Genomic DNA, 26,689 nt, shown 5'->3' with positions numbered 1-26,689 from the left:
TAGAAACCTGTTAGGCACTTCAAGATTCAATTATACAAATACCCGGATACCTAGGACATATTATACATGGCCACGTGGTCGGTAAATCAAATCACACCAGATAACCAATGTTTGTTATGTTCTTTCTCCCAATCCAAGTGTTAAGCAGTTTACTCCTTAGTCCTTAGTGCAATGTACCACACACAGAGTCAAAATATATAGTCAGATACCTTGAAATGAGAACGTTAGAGGGCTGCACCCGTCCCGTCCCTGGTCGGCCACAGACGGCCCGCCCTCTGCCCGGGCTCAGCCCGCGCGCGTCCCGCGACGCGGAGGGAGCGTCCTGTTTAAATAGCGCCTCCGGGTGCGCAGCGGCAAGAAGTGGCCGGAAGTGGTCGCACGGCCCTCTGGGAGCTGTAGTCTCCAGCCGCGAGATGTGGAAACGCGGCAGCGGCGAGACCTACAGCGTCAGGGCCCCAGGAGCAGGAAGACGTCCAGCAGGTTAGTGCCCCACAACGTTATGGCTGAGATTCCCCCGCTCCACCGAGGGAGCGTCCTGTTTAAATAGCGCCTCCGGGCGCGCAGCGGCAGGAAGTGGCCGGAAGTGGTCGCACGGCTCTCTGGGAGCTGTAGTCTCCAGCCGCCACCAGCCGCGAGATGTGGAAACTCGGCAGCGGCGAGACCTACAGCGTCAGGGCCCCAGGAGCAGGAAGACGTCCAGCAGGTTAGTGCCCCACAACGTTATGGCTGAGATTCCCCCGCTCCGCCGAGGGAGCGTCCTGTTTAAATAGCGCCTCCGGGCGCGCAGCGGCAGGAAGTGGCCAGAAGTGGTCCCACGGCCCTCTGGGAGCTGTAGTCTCTCCAGCCGCCACCAGCCGCGAGATGTGGAAACGCGGCAGCGGCGAGACCTACAGCGTCAGGGCCCCAGGAGCAGGAATACGTCCAGCAGGTTAGTGCCCCACAACGTTATGGCTGAGATTCCCCCCAGTCCATATAAGCAGGATTAGTGGGGGACGGATCAGTTCTTATATTCACAAAGTTAGTAAAAACAGGGTCCAAGTTGTGGCCCAATCTGAGGCTGGCATGTACCAATTGCCTCAGTTGAAGTCTCTCTAAGTAAATCCGCTTCTAACGTGCTAGATGTCGGGCAATATGTATCTACAGCAAAGAGATTCAGGTCAGCAATAATGGTGAAATTAGGGCGTAGAAGGCATACTCTGGTACTATGCTAACTAAGGAGGAACAGAATGCAGGACCAGGTGGCCTGTTGATCAAAAGCCCTGTTAAAATATGGTTGCCTGCGAGCGTGAGGTAGAAGATTGCTGCCCGCGATTGCAATCTTGGAGGGTGTACAATAAAAATTATTTAAAAAAAAAAAATGCGATTCCAGCCTCCTCTCAACAGAGGCCTGTCAAGCCTAACAATGGTATAGCCATGCTGGATAGCCCTGAGAATATAGGGGGTTGAACTTTGACAGGCAGGTTTCTGTTAGAAAAATGGCATCCGAAGAGCAGTCGTTATAAAATCGAACAATTCCAACTTATGCTTACCTAACGAGCGGCAGTAGAAATGTGCAGGCATGGGATCAGAAGGTGGTTCTTACCCCCGCGATTTTGTGCCCCTAGGGCATAATAGGTTTGAAACCGCACTTACCGCAGCAAGAGTTGGCTTGTGTGAGGTCTAAAATTTCACTGACTGAGGTGGTGGGGGCCAGAACCCTCTGTTAATTGGTAGAGTATTGTAATATGGCTGGTGTGAGATCGACAAGGGGGGTCTGGCCCCTGGCTGGCGCCGTCCAACAGCAGACGGGCTCGCCTTAGGCATCATTAAATAGCTTTCCCCAAAGTGGGAGCGGCTACGCTGTGTGAGCTCTAAAGCAGGGGGGGTGAACCCAGCAGCCCTGCTTCTTCTGAATGGCTTTCCTAATCCGGTAAGAGCTACAGGCGAAAGTAAAAGCAAACATAAATAATTTAGTGAGAAATTAACACATAAAACAATTAAAACGGCTGGTAGCCAACCTAAGATGGCTGCCAATTGACCGGAGCCAGGCAACTCCAAACATGCTAGAGTTTACAATGAAAGGTAAAATATAAGGTTGCCTAGCAACTGACAGCAACCAAGGCCGATTAAGTACTCCTGGAAGTAGTAGGAACCTACAGCCGCTGCCTAGCTGCCATCATTGAAAAGCTGGTCTCTAAAAGGGGGCGTGGCTAAAGCAGGGTGGCCAACATCCCTGCTCTTCCTGAATGGCTTTTCAGCCAGGTAAGAGATATTGGCAACATTTAAAGCAAACACAAATGGAGTAATGAACATACAAAATGATTAAAACAGCCAGTAGCCAACCAGCTGTTTTAATAGTTTTGTGTTCATTTCTCATTTATTGTTTGCTTTTAATTTCGCCATTAGCTCTTACCTGGTTGGGAAACCATCCAGGGGGAGCAGGGCTGCTGGGCCCCAGTATGTCCATTTCATATTGTGACGGTATTTAAAATTTCACCCCAGCCTAGTTCCGAAAGGCTACGGTAAAACAAGCCTTTTGTCCATTAGCATTCATATTTAACATAACCAGCATATTTGTAGAGCGGTAGTTCAATCCAGTGGAGTCACTTGGACCATTGCCAGATGTCTGATGGTTGTTACCCAACTCTGTGATACTCTTTTATGGACTCTGAAGAATGAAATGCTGAGTGGACCTGCCAGAATTTTAACTGTATTGCAATTGCATTTATATAGTTCTTACTACCCCTGACGAGGCGTTGAAGCTCTTTATCTGCGGGTAGCACGCTACTCCGGGACCCACAGAGGATTAGTGTTGAATTAGTATAGTGAAACATGCAAGTACATTTTAAGTGGTGGATAGGTTAGTCAGTTATTTGAATTTGGAATGATAGCAGAAGGATAGAGTAGGACAAAGGTTTGTATTTATTTATCGCTCGCTTGTTGATGCATGCTATTCAGGGAGCCTATAAAGGATTAGTGGTGAATTAATATGGTGAAATATGAGGTAATTTCAGTGGTGGATATTAGTCTGTTACTTGGAGTGAGAAGGATAGCGGATGGATAAAAGGGGAAGGAAGATTTGCATTCATATAGCACTTGTTACCCCTGATGGGTGTTGAAGCGCTTATTTGGCGAGTAGCACGCCACTCTGGAACCCATAAAGGATTAGTGTTGAAAATTAGTATAGTATAAATATGAAGTAATTTGAGTAGTATATATGTTATTCTGTTATTTGGCAGTATATTAGTATAGTTGAATATGGAATTTGAGAAGTGAACATGTTAGTCTGTTAATTTTGATAGAAAAAGGATAGTGGAGGGATAAAAGTGAAGGATTTTTTTTTTTAAGGTCAACTGATGGAAGGATCATATATTTGTTAGTGATAAAAGGTGGACTGTTGGGTGTAATTACAGCAGGGAGAGTGTGTCTGAGTGGGATGTAGTTATTTATGGTGTTGATTGGCGTTGTTAGTAATGAGTGTATTGGTTAGTGGTATAGGATAGTTGTGTACTGTTTGTGGGTGCTGGTGGATATGTGTGGTAGTTGGGATAGTAGGGTGTGTAGATGTGGTTTGATTGGGTTGGCGGTGCATGCTGGTACATTAATCTGTGCATAGTGTTGTGTGTGGTGTATATTTGGTGTGAGTGTGTTGCTCTGTTTCTGGTTGTGGATGGTGTAGGCTGGGTATTGTTAAATGAGAAAAAGGGCAGCATTTCTGGCCCTAGTCCCGACCAGTCTCGCACAGGCCCAAACAGGCAACTACCCTTGTCCTCTCCACCCTTGTCCTCGACGCCCGGGCTGAGACGCCCTTAGCCTGGCATTTTTTGTAGCCCTAGTAATCGGGTGACCCCTTCAGCCAATGGGAACCCTAACACTATCCAATCACAACACTAGCCCTAACATCTAGAACCAATAGAAGACCAGGATCTTGCAGCCAATCTGAACCCTAGTCCAAGCACCCAATCGGTTCAAAAACCCTGATCTCTACGTCCAATAAAGGCCTTAGCCCTACCACCAGTCCCAACCTAAGTCCAAGCAGCCAATGGTACAGGTAGCCCTAGTCCCTACTTTCATTAGAAAGCCTAACCCTACTCTTAGTCCCACAACTGGTCCAACAACCAATCACACCAGAAGCCCTAAATAGCTACATCCAATTAAAGGTCTAACCCTAGCCCTAGTCCCACCCTACTCCCAACAACCAATAACATAGGAAGCCCTAGTCCCTACTTCCAATAGAAATCCTAGCCCTAGTCCCAACCCTGCAATGATTGAATCACAGACCGAGAAACCAATCGGAACCCTCAAATACCCAACCAATGAGGACATTAACCCTAACCCAATAGAAACACCAGATACAACCACCAATCAGTCTACACATGTGCCAACCACTAGCACACCATATAAGGTCCCAGCAACCTCAGACAAGGTTTGCTGGCCAGGGAGTTACAATACTGTTTGAATAAAGCTTTACTCCCCCTGCTGGCCAAAAAACGAAGTGCACAGGCCCCAGTAAATACAGTTTAAACAGCTCACAGATGCACCCTCTGGTGTAGAAAATCCCTGTTGCGGGGGGGGGGTGGGGCAGGCCTCACTGGCTTGTGAACACAAAATGGTGGCTGGGGGTGCACTGTTTGAGCACACAGGCCTAAGCACAGAGCAAAGGAGAAATTTGGAGGGAAAACCGATGTCACCAAGGAATGTGAGGGACAAACTACAGAGGTTGGACTGCAAATCGCACAATTCAACACACTAAATGAAGGCAATCATGGGCAGGGAAAACCACACATTTAAAACACAACACAGGTGATAAAATATGCAATGGCAGGCTAAAACTACAATTTTTAACTAACAACCACAGGCATAGACAGTAAACACAGAGTGAAAATCGTTTTTAAAACAACTTTTTGTCTTGGGACGAGACAGCATTAGTCTGTCTCCTTACCACTTCTGGACTCTGCTCACTGCAATCTGGGGCACATGTGACCATGAGGTCAACACAGATCCCTGGAGTGGATACATGAGTTCAGTGAGCCACCAGACTTGACATCAGCCCGACCTTACAGTCGTCTGACCTTTATCGGGGAAACATAAGAGAGAACGAGCTACCTCTGTGCTGCCAGGGGCTGTGGAATCGGATCATTCACCTAGGGCACTGATCATCTCTGGGTCCTCTTGTCCATCTCTTATTTTACTGAGAAGGGGGGGGGGGGGGGGCTTGGTTTTCTGAAACCCATTTGCAGTCTCTACAACTATGGGTGTCTTGGGGTAAGCCTAAGAGAACGCCCTACTTCACTCTCTAAATGTGAGCTACCTGTATGAAGGCTCTTATCTGGGTGACCTGCATCATCTAACTGATCTTGGTCTCTGTCCCATCTCAAGTACCGGTTCGTTACAGCCTCGGGTTCTTCACTAGCTCCAGCATTCCATTGTAGATGTCACAGGAGTTTTTGTTTTTGTTAGCATTTCAATTTTGTGCATAAAAGCATGCATACTACTGTTAAATGCAGACCCAAATAAAGAAACTGAGAAAATTCAACTCCTAATTGTAAACCAATGTTCTGGTAAATACTGTCTAGACCACTGGTCTTCATAGTGTGGAGCACGGACCGCTAGGAAGGTGCCAACCCGACGACAATACTCGCAGGCTTTCTTCTCTGTCTTCGGGGTATATCTTCCAAGGATACCCAAAAAAACAGTAATAAGTCCAAAACGAGCTTAACCCACATAGTGGTGGTGATATGTCATTGTGGGGGCTGGTTTGGGTGTTCTTTCCTCTGGCAGTTGGGCTTAGTCCAAGATACTCATTGCTCATAGTGAAGATTGATGTGGCTGAAGTTGAGGAGGTGGCTGAAGTTGGTCTGATTAGTAAAAGGAAAAAAACCCAAATGAAATTGTTTCTGCTGTGTAATGTAGAGATCAACAGGGCAATACATAAAGATTTGTTCCTGTGAATGTACAGTAGTGCTGAAGAATCTGTTTCTTGGCAGACTGGGTCTACCCAAGCACCAGCTGCAGTACACCGCTATAGTGGGCTGTTGCTGGGAAGGGGGCAGAGTGGCAAGACGGGGGGCAGCAACAGAATGGGCGAGGAGCAAGCTTTCGGCCAGTACAACACCAGTATTGTACAGGATGCCGCAGGGTGAAAATCCTGATCACACAACCTGCGTAGCAATGGCAGTAGAGCAGGAGTGTCTTTTGCGGTCTGTCCCTGAAACACAACTGCCCTTTTAACTGAAAGGGGGGTTTCATCTCGGAGTTTGAAGACCTTTGTATAGGCTAAACACAAACAGTACGGTTTGTATTAATTTACTCCCGCTGCTAGCCTTTCCTGTGTATGCATCATGTTTTCCTCGTTTGCACGACTCACCCGCGCATGGATCTACAGCAATGGTTCTTGAGCAGCTAGGCATGAAATCATTACCTGCTTGCGTTCCAAAATAAGGAACTTAGTAGACTTGAGCAGTTTGGAAATGGTGATTCTGGTGGGTTGGACTCCAAAAGCGCATGAAGCCTTGTGTGTGACCACCAACATGAGTGCAGAGTTTTCGCTTTCAGCACTTTCGAATTTAAGCTACCTGGGTTCAGTGTGGACTGTGGTTGCACTGCCCTAGGTGTGCTTGGCAAAGTGTTCTGTCCTGGGAGTTGTGGACCCGAAGCTTTCCCAGTCCTGCTGCTATAATGGGGAAGCCCCCATAATACTGCTGTAATTCGTCTGCACCTATATTGGATCTAGTAATTTCATTAGTAGTTTAGTCCTATTTGTATATTGTATATGTTGTAAGTTGCACCTATATCACTGTGATCCCTATCACTCACGGATAGCTACCTCAACCATTTGGTTATCATTGTAAACTACTTTCATCTCACTTTATCACTATGATGCACTGATTATTACCTCATTTACACTTATCTACCTCAACTATATGGTTATTATTGTATACTACTTTCATCTCACTGTATCACTGAGTACTACCTCATCTATCTTGTTTACCTCATGCAAACTGCACCCAGCCACTCTCGACACTTGGACTACACAGCTGCTATTTCGTACATTATGATGTGTCAATTTGGCTCCACCTAACTGGTTTGCTACCTCTCAAATATTGTACATTGTGTAAGCTGCATCTACGCACTGCTTGACCTTGGATTGCTTCGACTTCTACCTCTATTCGTTTTGCTACTTTTGACCACTCACTAACGTCACTCCTGTGCCCTTTAGCCAACGGCTGACTGACTACTGTCGTCTTTTCTCCCACACCCATCCTTACAGCCATCCTAACATGGATCTCATCAGTAAGCACACATACAGAATCAATTACCCTCCCGCTCTCACCAAAAAAGCAGCTAAACGTTTTAAACATAGCTTCCTGAGGTCGCACCCTGAAACACCCGTTGCCGACTCCTACTTCTCTCCGGGCAATGGAGCCCTGAACACTGATTTCATCTTCCACACCTCACGCATAGCCCAATGGAGAAAAGCATTTCTAACCCTACTTACCGTCTCAGCCACCAGGAAAACAGCTCATGGCATAACCCTCTCCATCACACCTTCCCAACTCTTCCATGGCAGAACCACCATCACCATCTACAATAACGGGATTGTCCTAATTCAATCCACGGACAAGAACCTGGAAATACTAGACAACCTGTTCCCCAAGTTCAAAGAACACCTCTCCAAGATTCGGACCACCACCCAGAACTCCACCTGCACTATCATCACCCCCGACGACGCAGCCCCCACCCACAACACTACTAACGTAGCTCAGCGCCGGATCTATACGCACCTCACCTCTTCCCCTAGCACCCTAAACAATCACCCACCTGCTGTTGCCACCCCACGCTCCCCAAACGCAGTCACCAATCTCTCCCCTTCATACACTAGCCGCCCCTCTAACATCACCCCCCATCCCTCTCTCCCATGACATAACAACCCCCACCCACAACACCTCCTACCTAGATCAGCGCCAGAACGGCACGCGCAATGACAAATCCTACCCTTTGTTCCCCCCCATTCTCAATACCCATGTGAGCACACCCCCTCCCATACCTCCTTGATACACCCACATCCTCGACTCCCCCACGCCCCCTTCCCCCCACGCTACACCCCCATGAACGCTTCTGAACACGCCACCGTCCGGAGTTTATCTCCCCCCCCCCCCCCCCTCCCCCCCCCCCAAGGCAGATCCATCTCCTTCCCCAGCTCCCTCCCCACTCACTCCCGACACCCCCACCCTCGCATCGAGTCCCACAGAACATACCGCCTTTCTTACCTTAACATCCCCCTCTCTCTCTCCTCCCACTCTCAGCCCCCACTACCTTCCTGCCACCCCCACTGTCTTCAGCCTTCACTCTCTTTAACTCACCTGCACCGTCTCCCACTGTTGACACCACTTATGTCTCACACTCTCCACCTACTCCACCCACACCCCTCGTCCACAAATATGCCCACACTTCGAATAACATCCCACTCATTATCACCGCAGAACCTTTCAACAACGCCAGCATATCCCCCCCCCCCTCCGATACCCTGCCCGCTTTCCAGCTCACTACTCAACCATTCACCAATGGCTCTCACCACCAACGCCATCTCCAATACTCCTCTTGACCTGACTTTATCTACCCTCCAACAAGTCAAAGAGGATCTCCTACAAGTCAAAAAGGATGTCCACGACATCAAAGACCTCCTCCTCACGGCCCAGCCTACCTCCCACCATCCCACTACCCTACAAACGACGCACCCTCCCTACATACACTCGCCTCAAACGATCCCCGAGATGGCCGACTATCCCCGTTCGCAATAACTCCCACCGCCCCCGCCGTGTCCTCAACTCACTGTCTGACCGCGACCTATGCTCTCTCCTACACTCCTATGGCCCAGGTCCTGTAAAACACATATCCAACACACACATCCCCATACCCACAACTCACTCAAACCCTCTGAGGCTCCCAACCGATAGCAACAGAGGTTCCATCCCTAGCAACCTCAGAAAAATCCCCCTATCTCTAGAAGGTTCGACCACCCCTCTCACTCCCAAACTCAAATGCATCCTACTCAACTGCAGATCGGCCCAAAGACACTCCTCCGACATCGCTGATCTCGTCTCAGCAATGGAACTGGACCTAGCCATTCTGACGGAAACGTGGCTTACTGAAGCCTCTACCCTGTTAATGGACATATTAGTCCCCCCCCAATTATCACATCATTAGACTGGATAGGCCTGTCAAGACGGGCGGGGGAATTGCATGCATTTTTAGGAGCAACCTCTCCGTCACTAAAGCCGCCTCCCCCTCCCTCACCTCCTGTGAACTCCTCTGCCTCGATATCACCAGCGAGGGCAAACAAGTTTGTGCTTTACATCTCATCTATCACCCGCCTGGCGACAACCTCATATTCACCCAACAACTCATGGACACGATCACCTCCAATGCCGATCGGCAGATCACCCAAATCTACTTGGGTGACTTTAACCTCCACTGGAATGATCAGAAAGACACAGAGGTGAACAGTCTTAATGCGCTTGACGTCACCCAAATATGTGATAGACCAACACACGACAAAGGCGCGATACTCGATCTCATCATCGCCAAGGAGGACTCCACCAAACTGGAGGCGATCAAACCCTGTGACTGGTCAGATCACCACATTATCACCTTCTCTATTAACGAAAAAGTTAAACCTAACCCGGTTCAACCCACCAAATCCAAAATCTGGAAAAGGGACATGAAGAGTCTTAACCCCACTACACTGCCTCTACCACCTCGACAGTCTCCTCCTTCCCCCTCCAGGTGTCTCGGATGCCCAATCACTGACCGACCACTACCTTGACTCTATGAAACTAATAGTCAATGAAGTCGCTCCACTGCAACTGGAGAGTCTCCAACAAAATTTCTAACCCCTGGTACGATGGCGGACTCAATGACGACAAGCGCACTATGCGAATGGCAGAGCGTACCTGGAGATCTGACCCCTCATCACTGCATCTAAAAACGCTTAAAAAGAAGAGAAATGACTACTTTAGGAAAATAAAGCGCACAAAGTCGGACTTCTTTAGCCGTCTACTGGACCAAGCAAAAAACAGGCCAAGAAAACTGTTCGAACTAATCAAGACTCAAACAAAGGCACAACCCTTACAATCAAACAAAGCAACAAGCGACACCCCACACTGTGAAGCCTTCTCTGCTTTCTTTAAGCAAAAGACCGACAACATAAGAAATGACCTCGTCATGGATTTAAGCCGATTCCCCAATCACACCAGAATGTCTAACATTCAACCTAAAAACAATGCATCATGGCTGCACTTCGACAGCTACACGGAAGAAGCTATACACAAACTACTCTGCACTCTGAAGCAGTCTAATCACCTCACAGACCCCCTACCTGCTAATGCAGTAAAAGACTTCACCCCCTTGCTCCTCCCTCTTTGGACCAAAATCATCAACAGCTCCCTTCAACAAGGTCTCATCCCAGACTCCCTCAAGGTGGGGCAAGTCACACCTATACTCAAGAAACCCACAGCTGACCCGTCTGACCTGAACAACTACCGGCCTATCACCAATATCCCCACCCTGGCCAAACTGCTGGAGAAATGTGTTCAACTCCAACTAACAAAACACATTGACCAATTTGACCTTCTCAACACTCACCAATCAGGCTTCCAAGCGAAACATAGCACGGAAACAGCTATGACGCACATAATTGATGACTCCCTCCAAATCCTTAACCGCAATGATTCCTGTCTCCTCATCCTTCTTGACCTATCGTCAGCTTTTGACACGGTCAAACATGAGAACTTATTGGAGCTGCTAAGCACTAGAATGGGTCTTTCGGGAACTGTTCTCAAATGGTTTTCTTCTTTCCTTCATAACCGGTCGCAGAAGTTCAAGATCGACAATGTGCTATCTAAACCAGTGCCTGCAGATCTAGGTGTCCCACAAGGATCCTCCCTCTCCCACACACAGTTCAACCTCGTCATGGAACCACTCGCCACCTTGCTCCAAGCATCCAATGTTCAATTCCATATGTATGCCGTGACACACAACTTTACCTAAAGCTACAATCCCCGGAAGATATCAAACTACTGAATTCCACACTTAGCAACACTCAATCCTGGTTGGCCGTTAATCACCTCAAACTAAATGCGCTGAAAACTGAGTTCCTACTCATCTCACCCCCGGCGAAAACTTCCACCCCCCAAATGTGGCTCAATAACCTAACAGCACTCAATGTCCAACCTACTATCGTGGACTCGGCGAAATCCCTAGGCATCACAGTTGACGCCAAGCTCAACATGCAACAGCACATTAGCATAGCCACAAAAGGGGCTAATTTCCAAATCAACACACTGAGGAAACTCAAACCCTTCCTCCCTGCCAAAGACTTCCAAACTGCTGTACAAGCTTTAGTCATCCCTCGCATAGACTACGGAATTGTGGCCCTCGGCGGACTCCCGCTATCCACAACAGCACCCCTAAGAGCCTCCCTGAACGCTGCCGCGAGACTCATTACTGGCTCAAGAAAACATTCGCATATTTCCCCAGACTTAAAATCTCTAAAATGGCTGCCTTTTGAAGCCAGAATACAGCTAAAAATTGCAATAATGACACACTCGGCCGTGCACCACAAAGCACCCAACTACCTCGCGCAAAAGTTGTCTATATCAGGAGGGTCGAGATCCAATCGTAGTACAAAAAATCTACTTCTGAAACCTAGTAGATTCCGGAAAGAAAAAACATACAAGCGCTCCTTCTCAGGAATGGCACCCAGGATCTGGAATGCGCTCCCTCCGGAAACGAGGCTTATCTCCTCCACTGCACTCTTCAAGAAAGAGGTGAAGAGAATCCTTCTGGCCAAGATCTCCTGAACCTTACAGAGACTGGAACCGAGTCTCTGCATCGCGCTGTATCACTGATCACCCTGCCCTTTGGCGCTATCCTTCTACCTAGGGGGTCACTACTACGCTACTCTCTTTCTAACGACCAATATATGCTACTCTTTGTTGTATTTATATTACTTGTTTACCTGACTGTATTTTGATAGGTTTTGATATGTTTCTGTACATTGTTATCTTCTATGTTTAGTGACTACTATATTGCTCCCATTATCTTGTTCATTCCTGTTGCCCTTGCCCCTGTCTCTGTGAAGCGCTCTGATATCTGTAAGGATCTTGTTCGCGCTATATAAAACTTTGAATAAATAAATAAGCCGTGCACTACAGGGTCCAGGTGGGCATGGGCCTGTTCGAGGCATGTGGGCTGCTAAATTCATATCTTAGCATTAGATCGCCGCCTAGTGTTGGGCTCGGATGATCGCACATTGTTGTCCTGGAAGAGTCTTCGAAGTATCCTGAGATAGGTGGCTCCTCCCCTGGACTACAGTGCGCATGGGCATCGGCTCCATCCCCAGATTGTTTTTTTCCGCCATTGGGTTCGGATGTGGTCTCGATGTCTTACTGTCGGAACCAAGAAAAACTAACTCTTAGCGGCCAAAAGGCCTCGATTTTCTTGCGTCGGTATTGTCTGCGCACGGTCTCGAGTCTTCCGTCTCTTGGAGCTGGAATAAGCGGAGTTTTCTTCGCTCTCGGAACTTTGAGGCCTTCTCATCGCGACACGACTGCAAAACTTTTCGGACATGGAGCGGAGCCCGTTTAAGTACTGCCCGCTCTGTGGGTCCAAGTACCCACACATCGATCTACACCCCGTGTGTAACAAATGCCTTTCGCCTGACCACGACGACGGCAAGTGCAAGTTGTGTGCACAGTTCCGCTCAAAGAAGACTCTCAAGCTTCGGCGCGCGGTGCGCATGGAAGCTAAACAAGCGGCCCCGGATCCGGAGAACATCTTCGGCGACCAGGACGAAGAGGACCAGGGTCATCATCTCCAAATCTCCCCACCCGAGACGGAGGTCGAGGCGGATCCGAGAGACGACGACGGAGTCGCGGGTCAAGGCCTTGAATACGTCGACGAGGTAGGAGACGACGATGAGATTTATGGGGCAGCGGCAGACAGCTCGGGGGACGAGCTCTGCCCCGAAGGTTACGAGGATACCGACCGGGACACGGGATCGCCTGTCGGCCTTACCCAAGACCCGTTGCCGCAAGCCACAGCCCCGCCTTCGGGCCCGGCCACGGACTTACTTGCTGAGCAGACTGTTTCGAAACCGAAACCATCGGGATCGACAACACCTAAAATGGCCGAACCGAAACTTAAGGACTCGAGTGTCCCTAAGATGGCTGCCGTGCCGGTGAAAACGACGGTGCCCGCTACCCCATCGACTCCGTCGACCTCCGGTCCGCAGAAGTCGAAGAAGTCCGTCGATTCCGATGCTGCAAAATCGAAACCGACGCCAGAGGAGGGGTCCTCCAAAAAAGATGGTCGGCACGGGTCAGCGGCTACGACGCCGTCCAAGCCCGCCAAAGTCGGCTCCAAGGAGGCTACGCAGGCACACGGAAAGAAGTCTGCGCCCCGAACACAGGAATCGGAGGCGGTAAAGACAGGATCCGCGCCCAAAGCGCACAAGGCCCTCAAGGACGTCGGATCCGAGGGAAAGATAAGACCATCCTCGTCAGTGCCGAAACAAACAGTGAGTGAGCCGTCCCTCATAGCCGAATCACTGCAAAGAATCAGGGAGAAGGCCTTTGCCCCGTCGGCTCCGATACCATCGCCGCAAAAGGACACTCCAGCGAAGCCCTCTGGGAAACTTCTCTTTATTTTGCCGCCGAAGGAGGCGCCGAAAGCATTTTCAACCAAATCGGCACCGAAAAAGGTGATTTCTTCACCGACTGGGCCGCTTCCACGTCGGGTACTCGAATCAGAGGACGATTCAGAGCATTTCATCGACGCTGACACAGGCACACTGACCCTCTATAAGAGGAAAATCACTTCGGAGCCAGTGGACTCCTATGTCATCCCACTAAAGAAGAAGAGGGTGCCCCTTGACGCCTCAGGCCTCACGGAACCAATCCAGCCTCCTCCGAGACGGAGCCCTACTCCCTCCCCAGAACACTCTGCGGGTGAGGGGTATGATGAAGACTAGCAGTACAATTTCCCTATCAATGAACCTGATGCACAACCGGATTCCTATGATGACACTGGTGACCAGAACACCCAGGGTGTGGGGCAGGACCCGCAGCTTTTTAATGCACGTGCATCCCCGACTGAGGATTCAGCAGGTTTTCATGCACTACTCGAAAGGGCGGCAGCCAATCATGATGTGGACATGCATGCCGACCCGGTTGAGGAAGACTTCCTTTTCGACACTTTTTCAGTCTCTGAAAGGACAGTAAAGACACTGCCTATGCTTAAAGGAGTCCTCAAGCATGCTGGGGACATATTTAAGGAGCCTACAAGAGCGAGAGTGGTCAACCCTCGCATTGAAAAAAAGTACAGACCTGCACCTGCGGACCCCGCATACATCCGGGGACAATTGCCACTGGACTCTCTTGTGGTCGCCAATGCCAGGAAACGTGCCAACTCCCAGACAACGGGTGAAGCTCCTCCCCCGGATAAGGAGTCCAAAGTGCTAGAGGCAGGGGGCAAAAGAGTAGCTGCACAGGCATCAAACTTTTGGCGCATCGCCAATACACAGGCACTCTTGGCGCGTTACGATAGGGCGCACTACGACACCCTAGAACAGATTGTACAACACCTGCCTCCACAGTTCCAAGAAGCCACCCACCTGCTCATTGAGGAAGGAAAGCTAATCTCAAACGCAGCCATCAAGTGTGCACTTGACGCTGCGGACACAGCTGCTAGAGCTATCAACACTAGCGTTATGCTGAGACGACAAGCGTGGCTCCGCATCTCAGGGTTTAAACCGGATATTCAGACAACAATCCTTAATCAGCCAGTCAATCCTGATAGTCTGTTTGGTCCAGATGTTGACACCACCCTAGAGAAAATAAAGAAGGACACAGAAACTGCTAAGTCCATGGGGGCCCTGCAGTCACAACAGTTTCGTGGCAGCAATTTTCGTCGCTCAGGTGCACGTGGATTCACCAGAGGACAAATGGGTCAACAATCCCAGTTCTCTAAAGGTGGGGCACAATCCTCGTTCACAAAACAGAACAAGGGAGGTTACAGAAATAACAGCAACAGAGGTCGCGGCAGAGGAAACAACAGCTCCCGCTCCTCTGCTCCAGCCAAACAGTGACTCTCTGTCACTGCCCCCCGACCACCTAACACCTGTCGGGGGGAGACTACAGCAGTTCCTGCCCGTCTGGAGAAACATCACCACAGACAGGTGGGTGCGACAACTAGTCCAGTATGGTTATTGCCTAGAGTTGAGGTCCACTCCACCCAACATCCCGCCAAGGCAAAGGCCTATGTCCGCAGAGCACTTGCTCTTATTGCAGCAGGAAGTAGTGGTGATGCTGCAAAAGGGAGCAATCGAGCTCGTGCCGGTGGGAGAGGAGGGCACAGGGGTTTATTCCCTGTACTTCCTTATTCCAAAGAAGGACGGATCTCTCAGACCCATTCTAGATCTACGTCCCCTCAACCTGTACATACTATCAGAACATTTCCACATGCTTACACTGCAACAGATTCTTCCATTGCTAAACCAGGGAGATTTCTTAGCAACCTTAGATCTCAAGGATGCTTATTTCCACATTCCACTACACCCGTCACACAGGAAATACCTCAGGTTCACTATTCAAGGCAGGCACTACCAGTTCAAGGTCCTACCCTTCGGAGTCACCACAGCCCGAGGGTGTTCACCAAGTGTCTGGCGACAGTAGCGGCGCACCTCAGGAGGCAGAACATCATTGTCTACCCCTACCTAGACGACTGGCTCGTGCAAGCCAAGTCAGAGCAACAGTGCGCCGCAGACATGTCGACTACAATTCACCTTCTTCACGATCTGGGTTTCTCTCTGAACTACCCAAAATCGCATCTTCAGCCGGCACATGTCCGGCAGTTCCTAGGTGCGACGATCAACACCCTGACGGCCATGGCTCAGCCAAACCAAGTCAGGATAGACAGCATGCAGGCTCTGATCCAAAGGTTCAGGCCACAACACTCGCTTCCAGCGAGAGTGTTCATGCAGTTGATAGGCATGATGGCCTCCTGCATCTTCATAGTCCCTCACGCACGGCTACATATGCGCCCGCTCCAGGAGTGCTTAGCGAATCAGTGGACACAGGCTCGTGGGCAATTGACAGACCTAGTGTTGGTTACCAGTCGGGCGTACGACTCTCTGCATTGGTGGACTCCACACAACCTTTGCAAGGGCCGACTGTTCCAAGAGCCTGTGCCGCAGATTGTCCTGACAACGGACGCATCTCTCCAGGGATGGGGAGCTCATGTGCTCACTTACACAGTGCAGGGACTATGGACGACGCAGCAACAGAAGATGCACATCAACTATCTGGAACTGATGGCAATCTTCATGGCGCTCAAGTCCTTCATTGTACATCTGTGCAACAAAGTCGTGCTAGTCCGGACAGACAACATGACCGCGATGTACTACATTCAAAAGCAGGGAGGCACCCACTCGCCACAGCTGTCTCATCTGGCTCAGAGCATGTGGAAGTGGGCCATTCAGAGGAACATTTTCCTCATGGCAGAACACCTCCCAGGAAAGGACAATCAGATGGCGGATCTGCTCAGCAGGTACAGCCATCAAATGCACGAGTGGGAGTTACACCCATCTGTCCTCCACCCGTACTTCCAGCAGTGGGGTCATCCGGAGATAGACCTGTTTGCCACAAAAGAGAACGCAAAATGCCAACACTTTGCCGCCAGGTTCCCTCACCCACAGTCGCAGGGGAATGCGATATGGATGAACTGGTCAGGCAAATTTGCGTACGCTTTTCCGCCAGCCCCTCTAATACCGCTGGTCGCAAGAAAGCTAAGGCAGCACGAGATGACTCTCATCCTAGTTGCTCCAACGTGGGCGCGCCAGGCCTGGTACACCACGTTCCTCGAACTCTCAGTGGTGCCGCATCAAAGACTGCGCCTCACGCCCAGTCTCTTGACGCAGAACCATGGAGAAATTCAGCATCCAGATCCGCAACAGCTCAACCTGGCGATCTGGCTCCTGAAGTCCTAGAGTTTGGATACCTTAACCTACCTCCGGAATGCATGAACATCATCAAGGAGGCGAGGAAACCAACTACTAGAGCATGCTATGCTGCAAAGTGGAAGCGTTTTGTCATTTACTGTACGGCCAATGACATCAACCCGCTAGATGCATCTATCCCCAACATCATCTGCTATCTGTTGCATCTTTACAAGTGCAATCTAGCGTACACTTCCATTCGGATACATCTATCCGCCATAGCGGCTTATCTCCAGAACAGGCAGCACCTCTCTGTCTTCAGAGTGCCCGCCATTAAAGCCTTCCTTGAAGGTCTGAAACGAGTCATTCCCCCAAGAACACCGCCAGCTCCGGTGTGGAACCTCAATGTCGTTCTCACCAGACTGATGGGACCACCATTTGAGCCACTGCACTCGTGTGAACTCCAGTTCCTTACGTGGAAAGTAGCTTTCCTTGTAGCTATTACGTCTCTGAGGCGTGTCAGTGAGCTGCAGGCGCTCACAATCCAAGAGCCATTCATTCAAATTCATCCAAATAGGGTAGTGCTACGCACAAACCCCAAATTCCTTCCGAAGGTGGTGTCAGTTTCATCTAAACCAAACTATTGACTTGCCAGCATTCTTTCAAAACCCGCAAACGGTGGCGGAAAAAATGCTCCATACCTTAGATGTACGGAGGGCGTTGATGTACTACATAGACAGAACACAACCCTTTAGAAAAACAAAACAACTCTTTGTTGCCTTCGCACCACAACACAAAGGCAACCCGATTTCCAAAGCAGGGATAGCCAGATGGATTGTTAAGTGCATCCAGATATGTTATCAAAAAGCCAAGCGCACTTTAACAATACCCCCCAGAGCGCACTCCACACGCAAACTGGGGGCATCCATGGCTTTCCTAGGGAACATTCCTTTAGAGGATATTTGCAGAGCAGCCACGTGGGTTACACCACATACCTTTACAAAACACTACTGTGTTGATGTGCATTCCAAGCAGCAAGCTGCTGTAGGACAGGCTGTTCTGAAGACACTTTTTCAGGTTTCTGCAGCTGGCACGGGCAACCGCCGCTGATGGAGGGACTGCTATGTATTCTATGCTAAGATATGAATTTAGCAGCCCACATGCCTCGAACTGAATATGCTACTTACCAGTATGCATCTGTTCTTGGCATGTAGGGCTGCTAAGATTCATATCGCCCGCCCTCCTCCCCGGTGCCTGTCGCAGCTGCAGATATACTATTGTATTTATTCATTAGCATGGACATCCTTTACACTTTTCACTCCATCTTCTGCCACAATGGCGAAAAACAATCTGGGGATGGAGCCGATGCCCATGCGCACTGTAGTCCAGGGGAGGAGCCACCTATCTCAGGATACTTCGAAGACTCTTCCAGGACAACAATGTGCGATCATCCGAGCCCAACACTAGGCGGCGATCTAATGCTAAGATATGAATGTTAGCAGCCCTACATGCCAAGAACAGATGCATACTGGTAAGTAGCATATTCAACTTTTCACCCAGAAGAGGCTGTTTGCTCGTATGGGGACCTGACTGGGTAATGTAATTGCTGTACTTGTGGAGAAGTTTGTGTGTGGGTGGTGAGGTGTTGTGGTGAAGTCCAGCCCCTGTCATGGAAAATATGAATTTTGAGTAACCTCTGTACCTGCTCACGAGACACTTACTGTGCCTTCCTTCTTCCAGCGCCTTCATCATGGACGAGTTCAAGAGGAAGTACTCTAATGAAGACACAGTGGCTGTGGCAATCCCATACTTCTGGGAACACTTCGACAAGGAGGGCTGGTCAATCTGGTATGGAGAGTACCGCTTCCCTGAGGAGCTAACACAGACCTTCATGAGCTGCAACCTCATCACAGGTAATGAGGTGGGATGTGGGTCTGATTAGGGCCTCAGTCCTTGGTGTCGCTCTACACTGCTTTTAAGGGCTGCGGCCCTTCCGAGTTCTACTCTCGTGTATGGGGTGCCTGACTCGTCTTAATTAAATCTAATAAAACGTGCCTCCACCTGCCTCAAAAGTAAAGCTTGGCTTGCCTGATTTTTGTAGAATTGGGTAGGTTCGCGTGCATCCTGTGCTTTATCCTGCCTCCTTGTGGTCGGTTCTGGAATTATCCTTTAATGTCCTGACACTTGACTTTTAATGTCGGATTAAAAAAAGAAAAAAACAACCCTCTGTAGGACTTTAGTGGGGTTCACGAACATTCCGCAAGTGCATTTGAGATTTTATTACAATGCTGGGGATTGATTTTCAAACTCTGAGGCTACTGTCTGGCTTGAGTGAACTATTTGCCTTTTTTGTGTGTACTTGGCAAAGAAATAGCGGTTTTGAAGTGGCTGTGTCCCTGTCGAGCCCAAGAATTTTAAATGGAGACCTTGTGCCCAAAGCGGTCCAGTTACTTGATCACCTCTAACGCAGTTTTGAATAGCTGTCCTGCATCGTACCGGACTGCAGTTTAACAAACCCCTGCATGCCTCGCATGTAAAAGATGGTGACCGTGTAAACATTTTGGGTTCGATCTGCAGAGCTTTCAGTTGGAGCTTAAGAGCATCCGCACTAGAAGGGAATCTTAAGGCAATGCGGCAGAGACTCTACTTTTCGCCACTGGGGCTATCCTACTGAAACCACCCCTGTTAAGTTTTTGGAAACCGCAGAGGGAAAGTAATATGCACAATTTCCTTGTATTGAGCCATTCTTTCCAATTTGTAATGCAGCACAGTCCGGGATTTGGGGGAAGAAACCAGCGGGAGAACATCTCCATGAGCATGTATCGTGGTGTCGACTATGGCCTGCTCCAAGCTCGGGTTCGTGGGAAATTGCCTAGGTGTAAGTTAGGGTCCGTGGGAGCTGACCTTGTGTAATGTAGGGTTAGTGGGAGCTAACCTAGGTGTAAGGTAGGGTTCGTGGGAGCAGACCTAGGTGTAAGGTAGGGTTCGTGGGAGCAGACCTAGGTGTAAGGTAGGGTTTGTGGGAGCAGACCTAGGTGTAAGGTAGGGTTCATGGGAGCTGGCTTTGCTTGGGGACTCTGTGTGAGTTCAGGTGCACTGCTCTTGCTCTGACCTGGGACTCTCTCCCTTAGTGACTCTGGGTAGAGCTGGTGGTCCAGAGGATTCTCTTGTGGCTACAGCCAGCATTACCTGAACCACCGTTCCACTGAGGTTTCTATCCCCTTTGTAGAGCTGTGGTTTACTGTCCTCTTGGCTCGTTCTGAGCTGTGCTTCAGTGGATACCATCCTTTTTGGGTGAAACTGCTGCCAGAGTTAATCTAAGGGGCTTCTTGTGTCATCTCCACTTTAATCTAACCCAGTTGTCTCTTCCTCCAGGAATGTTTCAGCGTCTGGATAAACTGCGCAAGACTGGCTTTGCCAGTGTCATACTCTCTGGAAGCAACAATGACAGTACTATCTCTGGCATCTGGGTATTCCGCGGGCAGGACTTGGCTTTCAAGGTAAGCTTTCCTGGTTTGTGTTTGAAGGACTGTTGATGTAATTGCCTGCTGGGAGTATCGTCTGAGACTGTAAGGGGCTTGGGTGGGCTTTGATTAGGTAGAGGTGAAATTCTTAACAACCACAAAGCAGTGGGTCTGAACAAGTTGTAGGGTTCGTCATCCAGCTGGCCTTTCTATGAACCTGTCTGTAGGCACGCATCTCTGATGTGTCAGTGGGTGGGAAGATGTACATACATGGTACAAGTAGGACCTTGTGTTGTGGAAGATGATCCTCTTTATAGTTCTGTTGTGGGGATGAATGTTCTCTGGATTCTGCTGCAAGTGTTCTTGTTCATGATTTTCTTGGTCACTCTTGCCACAATTTAAGATATTGTAGTTCAGATGGTTAGTGCACCAGCAGCACTGCTTGCATCTTATGCCTGTTTGTGCAAACGGAATGCACTGTTGCTTACAAAGATGAGCAATTGTATATAGCACTCAGGGCGGAGCCTTTGCTGAAAATTTTAGCTGCTCTGAAGAGTTAATGCCTACATAAAACGGATTGCTGAAAATACATTGATACTCTGCTAAAAACTCGTCTAAACTACTTTAAAATGATTTCCCTTACTTTAATCTACCTTCATTTTGCTCTTTGAGGGTACAGGTCAGAGTATGAGGCTTCTTACTAAGATTCGCAGTTGGGCACTGTTAGAAATGGGATTTCTGGTTAGCGAAGGCTTGCGCCAAAGCAGGCTGAAACCACCACTCTAGTCTGCAAGGGAGTTACACGCCAAAAAGAACCCCTGCTCACCCCCTTGGTAGCTTGGCACGAGCAGTCAGGCTTATCCCGGAGGCCATGTGTAGAGCATTTGCGCAACATGTGCACCGCAACAACATACTAGGCACACCACAAAAGGAACTCCACACAAGGTTCTATCAAAAATAGCCGTTGTATTATCATAAAACACATTAGAATAGTAATCACACAATGTACACAGTGCCTACTAGCACTGGGCAATATTTACAGGGGATTATATACACATGACCGGGCCACTTGGACCACTGTCCGACCCAACACTTCATAAAGATAGTAAATGTAGAACATATAAGCATAGGACACAACCAGTAATTACTGGCGAACACTGTACTCCGCATCATCCTGTAACATAAATCAAATTTTGCACAGTATCCCATTTAGGCGTAAAATATATTCTGCGCCAACCTCATAAACCTAAATATATAAGACCATAATCGAATAAGCAAAACTCATGCGGGGAAATCTCACTAGCATAAACCACAGGAGAGAATAACTCAGACATACTCCGTATGCAAATAACCTCCTACCTACACCATATTTAGAGGCATATATCGCAGTATAGAATAACTCACATAAACACAGTATACACAGCCTCCTAAGCATAAAACCACATTAGAGGCATAAATCAGGGTGCGTAAATCAGAATACATGCATCACACTTCCTCGCACCACATAAATCACATTAGGGCCTGGCGCACGATAAACCTAAGTCTCCCTTGCCAACTGGCCTTCTCAAAGGGGCTAAAAGGCCCCGTGTCCAAAATATCAGGGCGGCTGCCAATGCAGCAGAATCCATGTACGCAATTGCGCAGACCTAAACGTTGCAGCTGGCACTAAGTGCTGCACAGTTGTGAAAGTACGGGGCTTAAAGGCGGGCACTCAACGGCACAGCTCCTTGGCTGCAGTGGCCCACAATAGCGATAGCAATGATGCTCGTAGGACGGCAAATGCGGGCACTTAGCGGCCACAGCTCCCCAGCTGCAGCGGCCCACAGTTGCGATGATTCTCGGAGGACATCAAAGGCGGGCACTCAGCGGCCACAGCTCCCCAGCTGCAGCGGCCCACAATAGCGATAACAATGATTTTGGTAACACAGGCAAATACGGGCTCTGCAGCAACAGCTCCTAGGCTACGGCGGCCCACAATAGCGATAACGATTACTTTCAGCCTTCGTTCCCTGCAGTAGAACCAGGGGCTCGGGAATTCTCAACAGAGGCCTCACCTGCGAGGAGAATTCCCCTCAAATGGAAATCTGGACGGCGGATGGGTGAAGTCTAATGTCCCTGAGACTTCAGCAGGAGGCAAGCTCAAATCAGGCCCTTGGGTAGTTGCTTCATCAAGATGGATGAGAGTTTCAAAGTCTTTTCCCTCTAGTTACATGGACAGAGGTTCGTCTTGGCATCCAGAAGTAACACGTTCTTTCTCCAGGAAAGAATTAAATATAGGGCGCAGGGAGCCATGGCTCCAAAAGCAAAAGTCCTCAGCAATCAAGGGGGCAATGCAGGGCCCAGGGAGGCAAGCCCTCATGGCAGTTCCTCCTGGGCCCCAGCAGGGTCAGGTACAGCACATCATCCTAGAAGAGCACCATGAAACTGAACAATTTCATGGGGTCACAGCCCCTTTGCTTATACTAACAAAATTCTTTGTTTTCAAAAGTCACAAGTCTCTGAACCCAGCCAGAACCAGTTCGGTGTGGTCCTGGAGCACTTTGTTTACAAGGCTGCATCCCGCCTTTGAGGAAGAGGGGGGGGGGGGGTCTGCCATCAGACACAGTGGGAGGTGGAGCCATCATTCACCTTGCCAGGCACAGCCCTGCGCAGATCAAAGGGTCACCCCTCCCCATACTCCATCTGCAGATCTCTATTCAACCCACGTCTAGCTCAGCCTGCCTGGATCTCTATTCATCTCACATCTGGCTCAGCCTGCCCTGTCTCTCCAAACAGACATGCAATTCTCATCAGGCAGACACATAGCACACCGAAATGCCAACTTCTAAAAGTGGTATTTCTCACATAGTCATAATAATTCTGCGCACATCATTGCGCAACATTTATTCTCATCATTTCATACGTACCAGACTTGACCATACTGCTACTCTCATAACAGGAATTAGCACTGCCACACACTGAGCAGGGAATCCCTCATGCATTCCTATGGGAGGGCAGGCCCCTCTCACTAAACGTACCACAGAGCGCACGCACTTTACAGTGGACCACAGTGCTAAAGTGCCCAGAGGCCTAAAACCACTACCACTACACCGAGAAAAAGGCTGGGAGAAATGCAAAAAGTTTAGGGGTGAACCTGCAAATAGGGCCAAGTCCAAAAGGCCCATGTTTGGGTAGTTCTGAAGGGCTTGAAATTGATTCTTGACTCCCTTTAAATGTTTCTCCCAGGATTTTTGCAGTCACCCTGTACAGATCTCGTAAAGGTGCGACAAACTGATTTACTCAATCCTTCACTAGTCTTCCTTGTTCTCGTTTCAGGACAGTGTGGGCGTGGTTATTGTTGCCTCCACATATATCTATAGCGAGGTCAACAGTAAGACAGGTGGCACGCTTTAGATAGGAAAAGATTGTTTTTTTTTCTTTTCATTTTGAGTCGGAGCAGCTTAGCTCGCTCACATTTTTCCCAGCTGAAGGTTATTTCTTATTGTTAAGCAAGATTTTGTTTTATGCAATGACACAAACGAGACCGAGAATTTACTTGTTAATTAAATTGTCACACCTATCAAGGTCTGTAACAAATGACTATAGAATTGCGAAGGAAGTTAAAGTGGAATCCACTAGAAGCCACGATCTCTCAAATGATTTGTGGCCCAGCCTGGGTTAACATGTAAAGCAGACTATATGGTAAGCCTTTACCTGGCAAGCAATACCACTTGGTCTTGGTACCGAAAGAAGTAAAGTACTCTTGCACTGAATGGGCAAATCTTGACACAAGGTGCTTGATAATGGAGTTGCTCTTTCCCAGTTAGTACATATTCTTGTGATACTGATAATTTTCTGCCATGTAGGCTATTTTACCAAATTTATTTTACAATCTTGACAATCTTCTTTTATTTACAGCTCAGTGAAGACTGGCAAATCGATTATGAGTCCTATACTTGGCGGAAGTTGGATGTGGACAGCGAAGAGTGCAAGACAATGGTGAAGGAATACTTCACGTGGGAGGGAGAGTTCAAGCACATCGGCAAGCCTTTTAACCAGGGCAAAATCTTCAAGTGAGACCACGTCTTGTAAGCTTGGTACATTCAGGAAGTGAAGGGAACCATTGCACCTGGCGGTAGTCGCACAACTCTACTCCACCACACAGCGTCCTACCACTCTGCCCAACGTGGACTATGCATAAATGGAGCCTATCACGTTTACAATTAACTGATCATGAGAAATAAAGAAAAGTGGCCTGTTTGTGCACGTGTACATTCATTGCTCTGCTCAGGGAGGGGCTGGGTCTTTCTACAACGGGCTTGTGTATTGGCTGGGGCACTTATAGATGGAACTTATTTTGTGGTGCATTGCACCATCTTTCCTTTCCTGAAAATTGAACAATAAACTAAGTTGGCTTTGTTTCCAGTTTACCAGTTGTTTCATTACCAAAAGCGTTGGTGTTATATATCAAATTTGGAATGTGTCCACCCCAAGGAAGTGTTCTATGAAAGCCTTCATGTAGGTGTGACCTTTCATGTCTCCTATATCTCCATAGTGATAAAAGCTTCTTTTGGATTAGGACTGTTAATCTATCAAAGTAGACAGTTGTCTTACTGTAATTTGTACTTGATGTTGGTATTGCCTGTCGGTTGATATGCACAGTTCCTAAAGGGCCTAGGATTACATGCAGACTAGTGTCTAGTTGGTGGGGGGTGCAAGCTGAGGAGCAATCTATTTTTTTCACTACTTGTTACATGGAGAGCAACTTTGGTAAGCAAAGTAGTCTACTGGAAAACACCATTATGTGCTGACTAGCTAGAGTATACTGGGTGTCTGGTGTTGGAGAAGAGAGAACTCGCTGTGTGACCATTTGGTTTACTATTCTGTGTATGCGATTGATGGCAATTTCTGTTCTATGGGATTGGTTGTTGCTTTGTTTTAGTATTCAGTTGGGTTGTGTAGTATCTGAAGTATCTATGAACCATTCATGTGTGTGAAGTTGATGGTTGCTCGACAAGGAAGAGTTTATCTAGGGTCGTTTTTTGTTGCTGTGTGAGTGATAAGTTATAGTTTTTGCTATTCATGTGGTGTTACTGTCTTTTGTGAGCAGCCTATTTGATTTTGTTGTACAGTTTAGTGTTATTTCTCATTAATTATGTAGTGGTTGTAGAAGTCTGTGTTAAATGTTGACTCTATGCTATCCATATAAACCCTGACTGTTGGGTGAGATTGTGGCATTTGCATATAGTATCTTTATTGTAGGTCTTGGTTTTGCAAGAGTAGACGTAGGTGATCCGATGATGATATACTTGGAATAAGTTTTGGTGCTGCCCTGTTCAACAAATATTAGTGTGTGCGTTTTCGTTTTTTTTTTTTAAACTAGCTCCAGTCAGCCATTGCCTGGAGACTGCATCACAGCTCTCCTCTGCCCAGACTAGCATTTCTTGCTCAGCTGGTGCTCCTGGCTATTGGGGTCTATCTCGCCATCTGCAAAGCTTTTACATCGTGCTGCATTAAAGACTACTTGGCAAATGTAGAGCTCGGCGTTTGCTCCTTCTGCATCCCTCAATGTCAAATACCTTTTTGGGGTACTATGTGACTCTTTAATTATTGACCAGATAGAGGAACCAGCAACCCATGCGTTCAAGAAACATTTCTACCTAAAAATCCAGATCTCAATGAAACTGAAGCTATTGAGCATACTGTATATTGTGCAAGAGGAATTAAGTTACCTGCTAGACCGGCAAGTGTGTGTGTGAACAAAAGTGGTATGAAGATAACAAGGTATCTGTCCAACAACTTAGTTATCTAAAGTATTTTCTGATGATTTCAAATTGAAATATTTCCAAAATATGGTTACTGGAAACTTTAAAGATATATTTGTGTTGCAGGATGCTCTCTGTGTTGTAAGTGTGGCAAGAAAGGTTGTTTTGTTTGTAGGTTTCCTTGCATACATGTACAAGACCCTGGGAGAGAAATAAATTGGATTGGTTTTCCACCTTCTAATGTAAGGGATGTGCATCTTGGTTGTGAAATAAATCTGGATGGACGCGCGATGAATGTTCTAGCGGACTCCTTCATATAGTGGAGCAGTGACCTTTTCCTGAAAGATTTGTCATAAGAAATGTGTACCATCTAGGTTTCTTGTAACAAATGGGAGGGTACGTTAAAGATCCCATACTCTTGAAAGTATTTTGGTTAGTGATTTCTTTTAAAGTAAGGTCAAAAGTAGGCAACATTTATTAGAGAGAGGACCAGATGTGCTAGGACT

The 26,689-nt window shown here is 48.2% G+C and overlaps 1 protein-coding gene across 1 annotated transcript in view; it reads left to right on the top strand.

Moving 5' to 3' along the window:
- Positions 1-24,678, top strand: part of EEF1G (eukaryotic translation elongation factor 1 gamma) — a 68,719-nt gene extending 44,041 nt beyond the window's left edge. The window contains exons 8-10 of the mRNA XM_078660577.1: positions 18,716-18,888; positions 20,351-20,475; positions 24,337-24,678. Of these exons, the coding sequence (XP_078516703.1) occupies positions 18,716-18,888; positions 20,351-20,475; positions 24,337-24,495 (457 nt within the window). The 3' untranslated portion in view covers positions 24,496-24,678. The remainder of the gene's footprint in view (positions 1-18,715; positions 18,889-20,350; positions 20,476-24,336) is intronic.
- Positions 24,679-26,689: the final 2,011 nt, after the last annotated feature.

The sequence above is a fragment of the Lissotriton helveticus genome, chromosome 9 (genome assembly GCF_964261635.1).
Source record: "Lissotriton helveticus chromosome 9, aLisHel1.1, whole genome shotgun sequence".
Taxonomy (NCBI): domain Eukaryota; kingdom Metazoa; phylum Chordata; class Amphibia; order Caudata; family Salamandridae; genus Lissotriton; species Lissotriton helveticus.
The sequence above is the reverse complement of the archived record's forward strand: the minus strand, read 5'-3'. Positions and strand labels throughout refer to the sequence as shown.